Genomic DNA, 6,968 nt, shown 5'->3' with positions numbered 1-6,968 from the left:
GCTGCCAGTGACGTTAGCCTGGGCGGTGGGAGAAGGGTACCATGGGGCAGGGCTCCCTGTGCCCCAGCCCTCGCTTCTCGGGGAGGGGGTGACACCCGAGTCAGCACCCAGGGGGCGTTGGGGGGAATGGCCCCCTGGTTAATTACAACTAGCCCTAGCCTGGGTTGGTGTATTTAGGGCACAACAGGTCTGGCTGCCCTGCAAGGAAAGGCCAGGTAGGAGAACTCCAGTTGGCAGACCCTGGCTTGAGCGTCTACACAGAACCCCAGGTTAGGAAGTGTTGAACCTGGCTCCCAACCTGGGCCTGATTCCACCCACCTGATCCCAGACTTCGTAGCACCCTCTCAAAATTTGGGCACTCTAGCCCCTTGTTCAGGATGCACTGTCGGAAAATTTGATTGCCACCTAACGTGGCTGTCCAGAGTACAAAGAAAGTCAGCCTGTGGGATGTTAGGGGTGGATTCCCAGAGCACAAGTCCACTGGGGCTGCATTTACACTACCAAACAGTAGGACCTGAACTTGAAGCCTGCCGTTGACTCAGACCCAGACCCTCCACCCTCTGGGACCTTGGGTCTGAGCCCTGGGTTAGCAAGATTTGTGTGGAGATGGAAGGAGGGTTAGGCTTGAGCCTGAGTTCAAACCCTGGGCGATACAACCACCTCTTTCATACACAACCTGGTCCACAATGACGAGAGGGCCAGCATGCTTCCGTCGTAGGCCCTAGATACAGCTCTCAGTAGACAGTGCTCTGTTCTGAACCAAAACACATGGGTGCAGATAATAGGAATCTCAGGTTCCTGCATGCAGATAGGGATGGCACATTGCAAGCTAAAACATCCTGATACTGCAGTCAAGCACTCAGTGCATAATGGGACCAATGCAAATTAAGGGCAACTCTCAGAACCCTGGGAAGTTGCCAATGCAATCCTCTCAGTCGGCACAGTTGCTAAAATTTGAGCTCGTTTTGCAGTCACAATCTGATGAACTTCACCATCCCATACACACCACCCCATTACTACCTACTTGTCCCACATGCCTGTTTTGTAGTGTTTGCAGTCCAACCTAATGGAAAACTGCAGAAAGGAGTACACACCCACAATTTGTTTAACTACTTTAGAATTTCTGCTGTTAAAACATGCAGCACCTACACACATAGACCAGAGTGGTACTCTCTCAAAGAGATAATGCAGGTTTTCCTGGTAGGGCAGCTTGGCCCCTTAGAATAGCTGCTTGATTTTAACACCATATTTCCTTTGCCAGTACACATACTCCTGATCCATCAGCTCATGATGGTGTCAGAAGATTGTCCCTTCTTGTTGCCAGGTTATGGCAAAGCTATGGTTGCCACTTGTTCAGGTACTTAAGGTTTGCCATGCTGCAACAAACCAGCAGTTCTTCTGTTCGAACATCCCATCTCCGACAGCATCCAGTATTGGGTGCGAACTCCACATTCACCCACTAAATACACTTACCTGTGTACTTACTTAAATCTGGTAGGTGGCAGGGGTGCTCTTGATCACAGCTGTTGATCAACATGCAGCCTGAAACATTAAGCTTGATTGATTAAGATTAGATGCCAAGACATACATGCCATGTTGTGCAGTTAGAAGACAGCCTTCTAGTTTCCACCCCGATATCCCAAAGCAGGACAGTAGCTCCGCCCCTGAAACCAAGCAGGTTCATCATATAACTGGAGTTTCAGACAGGCACCATTTGTCTTAGATGTGTTTAAGTGCGAAAGCAGACCCTTGATGTGCTCATCATGCCACTTTCTACCTCCTAGCTGGTGCTCCCACTGCCTCTCTAAAACTCCCCGTTTCCAGAATTATACTGCAGAAGTTTGAAGCTGGTACTATTTTTTGTCCTGCATGTATGGTTTGTAGCAGCAAGATGATCTCCTCAGACACTGCAAGACCAGTATCACTGATCCAGTAACGATCCAGGAGGTCCAATTCTGGAGCTGCATTGCAGAATCTGGCCCAAGTGAGTAAGTGCAGAGAAGAGCACAGTGGACCACTAAAGAGGAACACTTCCAAAGCAGAGTATTACTGTCTAGTGTTCTCAACGCTCCTCAGTCACCACTTGTATGATTTAAAAACAGCTCAGCCAGCTAAACACGCCTTGCACCAAAGCAGGAGACTTTAGGCCAGATTCTGATCTCAGTTACACCAGTGTAAATCCAGAGACAATAAAGTTACTCTCTATTAACTCTGGTGAAACAGAGCAGCATTGTAATGCAAAATTATAGCTCATTCAACTAATTTCTTCAGGTAAGTAACACACTTATGCCTCCTGTCAATACACAGAGCAACAGAATTTAGACTTAATATCCAAGACTGCAGCTGCAAAGGAGCAGCGAGAGAGAATGACAGAGGCTCTACTTCATTAGATTTGAATCTGGGAAAGGGTCCTTCCTATTTCAGTTCCTTGCTGTGGTGTGAAAGACGTATCTGCAGGCAGACTGAACGGGCACCCTTTTTGAAACAAGCTCTACATTGTCACATACAGATCCCACTAGAAATGCTACTGACAATTAAAGAAACTAGGGTGAACCAACCAGACAGAAAATCAACCCAACACCTTTATTTAAGAACTATACAGCTTATAAAAACCAATACAAAACTCTTCCCAATAAAAATCGATGCTATGTTACATACAAAATGACACCCGGAGCCATTGGGTCCTGATAATTTACAAATAAAAATGCCACGTGTCTGCATCAGGTGGGCAGGCCAGACTCTTCCCCATGGAGAGCCTAGGAATGAAAACCCTAAAGGAGCATGAAAACAGAAAGAGGTCAAGGTACAGCCATGTCTTTCGCGAGCGTGTGGGGTGTTTTCTTTTGCAAGAGATGTTAGTGTGAGTGAAAGACCCTGGCTTGACAGCCCTGGAGATTGTCCTCTGTTTAACCACAGAACACAGCACAGGCAGTGGCAGGAAAAACTTCCCTTCCCTGACACTACAGTGTTCCTTAGTCCTGACCTGGTGGACCACTTCTAGTGGGGGAGAGGGGAATCCAGTCTTCTTGCCCCCATTCAATTGTCAGCCTCTGCTTAGACTGCCAAGAAGGTACCAACTGTGGGGGTGCCTTTTCTGATTTGGATACTGCCCACTAAGACCCCAAATTCCTTTCACATCCTGTAAGTCAGGTTGCCTGTTAAAGCAGAATTAGATTTATGATTAAATACCGTCCAACCCCAATTTCTGGTTAGTTTGGGCGCTGTGCCTTGTGAACTGGAACACAATGGCTGGTAGAGACTCTGAAAGGGGATTACTACCCAGCAGTGACTGAGGATTGAAAGGGTCTGGATCAGATTTATTCAGTTGCTAACAGCCTGAGACAGATAGAAACGCTTCTCTTCTCACATTATCTTCCTCAATTCATGCTGGAGTAAAACAGCTGTTTAGAAAACCTCTCTCAACTCTGATAGGAGCCAAGCTAGCTCAGTTCATGTGCTCGTTATCTCCCACACCAGGATTTCATTGTAGGAAGCCGTGAAGAGGCGTTTGCCCGAAGGGGTGAATCTGCAGAGGTGAATGGAGTCATCGTGCCCCACAAAGTCTTGTTCTGTTCTTGTCGTGCAGTCAATCAGCCTCAGTACACGCTCTGTGGAGCAAATACAGCCACATACCAGACTCAGAAACCGACCCACTCCTTTTGCCACATAGAAAGGCCAGCACTTCTGGGATGCTACTTGGTATATCAGAGTCCCCTTGCAGCCCTCTCCAGTTTTAGAAGTAAAGTACATTCCGTTTTGTGAAGGGCATAACAGCAATGGAGATCAAATATCTCTATCCACAGAACAGGGACAACCTCTCTTACAACAATCCCCTGCTTCTGGTCACGTCTCGTCTAAGATGAGAAGGGCCACCTGTAAGGATAATTCAGTCTCCATGTTTATTCATTAGAGACTGGCATCCTCGCTGGCAACTAGAGCCAACTCTGTGACAAAGATCTGTCCTTGCCTCCATGGGTCCTGCGTTTCCTGGCAGATTTTGCTAGCCTCAGAGGCTCACTGTGACCCTCCACGTAACCCTTCTTTCTCTAGAGACAAAGGTCACAGTCTACTGAGCCATTTTCATCATAAGCCAGCAAGGGAGGTGAGGAGAAGTTATCCTTCCTTGCACAGTCTCTGTTGTCTCCCAGTCTCAGTGATTAATCAGGGGGCAAAGGTGGGGGGGGAGCCCAGGCCCACCCTCTACTCCCGGCTCCAGCCCAGGGACCCTAATAGTATCAGCTATGGTAGCTGACCTTTTAGAAACATGACATGTAGAATTCCCTGGGCTACTTCCCCCACAGCAGCCCTCACTTCCTCAAGCTCCACTTCACTCTTACCTCAGGGCCTCCTTCCTTGTGCGTGATAATGGTGTGTACTACTCAGCCTCTCCAACAGCGCAACTTCCTCCCACAGCTCCTGACATGCACACCCACCTAACTGACTGGGAGGCATTTAACTAGTTTCAGCCAGCCCCTGATTGGCTTCAGGTATCCCAATCAACCTAGCATTCTCCCTGCCTTCTGGAAAGTTAATTGGCCCCAGGTGTCTTAATTGACCTGGAGCAGCTTCCATTTAACTTATCCTGGTACCAGGGATTTGTTTAGCCTGGAGCTAATATATCTATCTCCCACTACTTTTCTATAGCCATCTGGCCTTGCCCTGTCACACCTCAACTGCAGTTTTTGTGCTGTGTGCTCCTGTCTGAGAGGAACTGACAGGACACAGTTTTTCTCTCCCACAAGCCACCCAGTTCCTTTCACTGGGGTCAAACATACATCAGATGATAACGACTTTAGGTCACTGCTGATCTGGCCAGGATTAGAATCAATCACCTTGATGGGAAAGGGAAAGAGATTCTTTCACAATTCCGTGGACAAATCTCCCCCCTTGTGATACCCCTGGGTATCTGGCTGGTGAATCTTGCCCATATGCGCAGGGTTTGACTGATCACCATATTTGGGGTTGGGAAGGAATTTTCCTCCAGGGCAGATTGGAAGAGGCCCTGGAGGTTTTTTGCCTTCCTCTGTAGCATGGGGCACGGGTCAATTGCTGGAGGATTCTCTGCTCCTTGAAGTCTTTAAACCACAGTTTGAGGACTTCAATAGCTCAGACATAGGTGAGAGGTTTTTCACAGGAGTGGTGGGTGAAATTCTGTGGCCAGCATTGTGCAGGAGGTCGGACTAGATGATCATAATGGTCCCTTCTGACCTTAGTATCTATGAATCTATGACTCAGGGTTCAACAACTGCAGAGATGAGTCACTTTCCTTGCACCCATGGACGTGCATAAAGACACACGGGTGCCTCTTGTTCCCTAGCTCTGCACTAGAAACAACAATGCTGGTGGGATGGGGGAGCCAGCAGGATTAAGAGTTGAAGGCAGTTTCTTTGTGCCCGAAGCCCCCTGATAAAGCAAAAGCTCCCACCTTCATCCGTTTTATTCTGTTTAGCTGTTTACTGATAATTACCATCTTGCCCTGAGTTTGTAGGAAACCTTCCCCCACACACTGAAACTGCTCCTTGATTAGCTGAGAGATGTGGAAGAGTTGCTAACAGAAGCAAGCAGGCAATTAGTGGCTGGTAATCAGTATGAGGGGGTGTGACAATGGCAGTGCCATGCTGTGTGTCAGACTGTCATGCCACAGAACATACGCTGCAGAACATGCACGTAGAGATACTGCGTCATTTAGAGCTTTCCTGGCAAACCTATAGACAAGGAGACAATTTAATGAAATGTTCTCAAAAAGGAGGAGGACATAGCTGCATAAATTTTAAAGCCAGAAGGAACCAATATGCTCATCTAGCCCAACTTCCTGCATAATACAGGGCAGAAAACCTCAGCCAGTGATTCCTGCATCTAGCTTATAACTTCTGTTTGTGCTAGAGCAGCCATTCTCAAACTGTGGGTCGGGACCCCACAGTGGGTCACGGCCTCATTTTAATGGGGTTGCCAGGACTGGCTTAGACTTGCTTGAGCCCAGGGCTGAAACCCAAGTCCCACCACCAGGTACCAAAGTCGAAGCCTGAGAGCTTCAGCCCTGGGCATCGGGGCTTAGGTTACAGGCTCCCTGGCTGGGGATGGAGCGTTTTGGCTTTGGGCGGTAGGGCTCGTGCTTGGGCTTTGGCCCCCATCCTGGGGCAATGGGGGTCAGGCTTGGGTCCTGCCTCCTGGGGTCATGTAGTAATTTTTTTTGTCAGAAGGGGGTTGCAGTGCAATGAAGTTTGAGAACCAGAGCTAGAGCATCTGTTTCACAAAGACACCCAGTCTTGATTTAGAGAGATGGAGAATTCACCACATCCCTCGGTAAGTTGTTCCAGTGGTTAATTACCTGCACTGAAAACAAAATTGTGCTTTATTTCTAGTCTGAATTTGTCTAACTTCAGCTTTCAACCATGAGATCTCATGCCTTTTTCTACCTGATTAAAGCACATCCTGCTCATGGAGCTGGAGGAAACTCCCTGCACCCCACAGGCAGTACCTCCACATAAAGAAGGGGTTTTTTTTTGGTTGCTAACAAAGAAAGAAAGACTTGGCTGTTCATGCAGAGATGGGGAATGGAAGACACCCCCAGAATCACAGGTGAACTGTTGTTCCTGGTGCAGCCACCGCTAACAGTATGCCAGGAAGGAGGGGATCCATGTGTGGCAGTGTTTGACTTGAGCATGTCCTCTGGACACTTACCATTGAAGCCTACAGCCAGGAAGTGTGCTGCTGGAGACAGGCTCAAAGATGTGGCAAAGTGTGACAAGGGGATCTTCTCAACTACCTGCATGAAAGCAAGAGAAACCCTGACACCAGCGCCTCAAACTGAATGTGCAGCAGAATAGAGCCGTTAACTGATACTCTGCTGGAGGCCAGCTGACAGACGGTCACCAGCACTGACAGCTGCACATTTATCCTTCAGCCCCTCTGAGCTCAGGAAGTTGCCAAGCTCTTCATTTCCAGAGCAGTCTTAAGAGTTTCAAGCT

The 6,968-nt window shown here is 48.2% G+C and overlaps 1 protein-coding gene across 3 annotated transcripts in view; it reads right to left on the bottom strand.

The window, feature by feature from the left end:
• Nucleotides 1-2,564: 2,564 nt before the first annotated feature.
• The window catches only part of WDR90 (WD repeat domain 90), a 52,288-nt gene continuing 47,884 nt past the window's right edge, over nucleotides 2,565-6,968 (bottom strand). For 2 of the 3 annotated variants that reach the window (XM_084640406.1, XM_084640407.1), the window contains exons 42-43: nucleotides 6,682-6,766; nucleotides 2,565-3,608 (exon numbers count right to left, since the gene is read on the bottom strand). In XM_084640406.1, coding sequence (XP_084496532.1) covers nucleotides 3,451-3,608; nucleotides 6,682-6,766 — 243 coding nt within the window. In that variant the 3' untranslated portion in view covers nucleotides 2,565-3,450. The remainder of the gene's footprint in view (nucleotides 3,609-6,681; nucleotides 6,767-6,968) is intronic. The other variant, XM_084640408.1, reaches the window with a different exon arrangement.

Source organism: Lepidochelys olivacea (assembly GCF_965140295.1).
Source record: "Lepidochelys olivacea isolate rLepOli2 genome assembly, chromosome: 10".
In the NCBI taxonomy this organism is placed as follows: domain Eukaryota; kingdom Metazoa; phylum Chordata; order Testudines; family Cheloniidae; genus Lepidochelys; species Lepidochelys olivacea.
The sequence above is the reverse complement of the archived record's forward strand: the minus strand, read 5'-3'. Positions and strand labels throughout refer to the sequence as shown.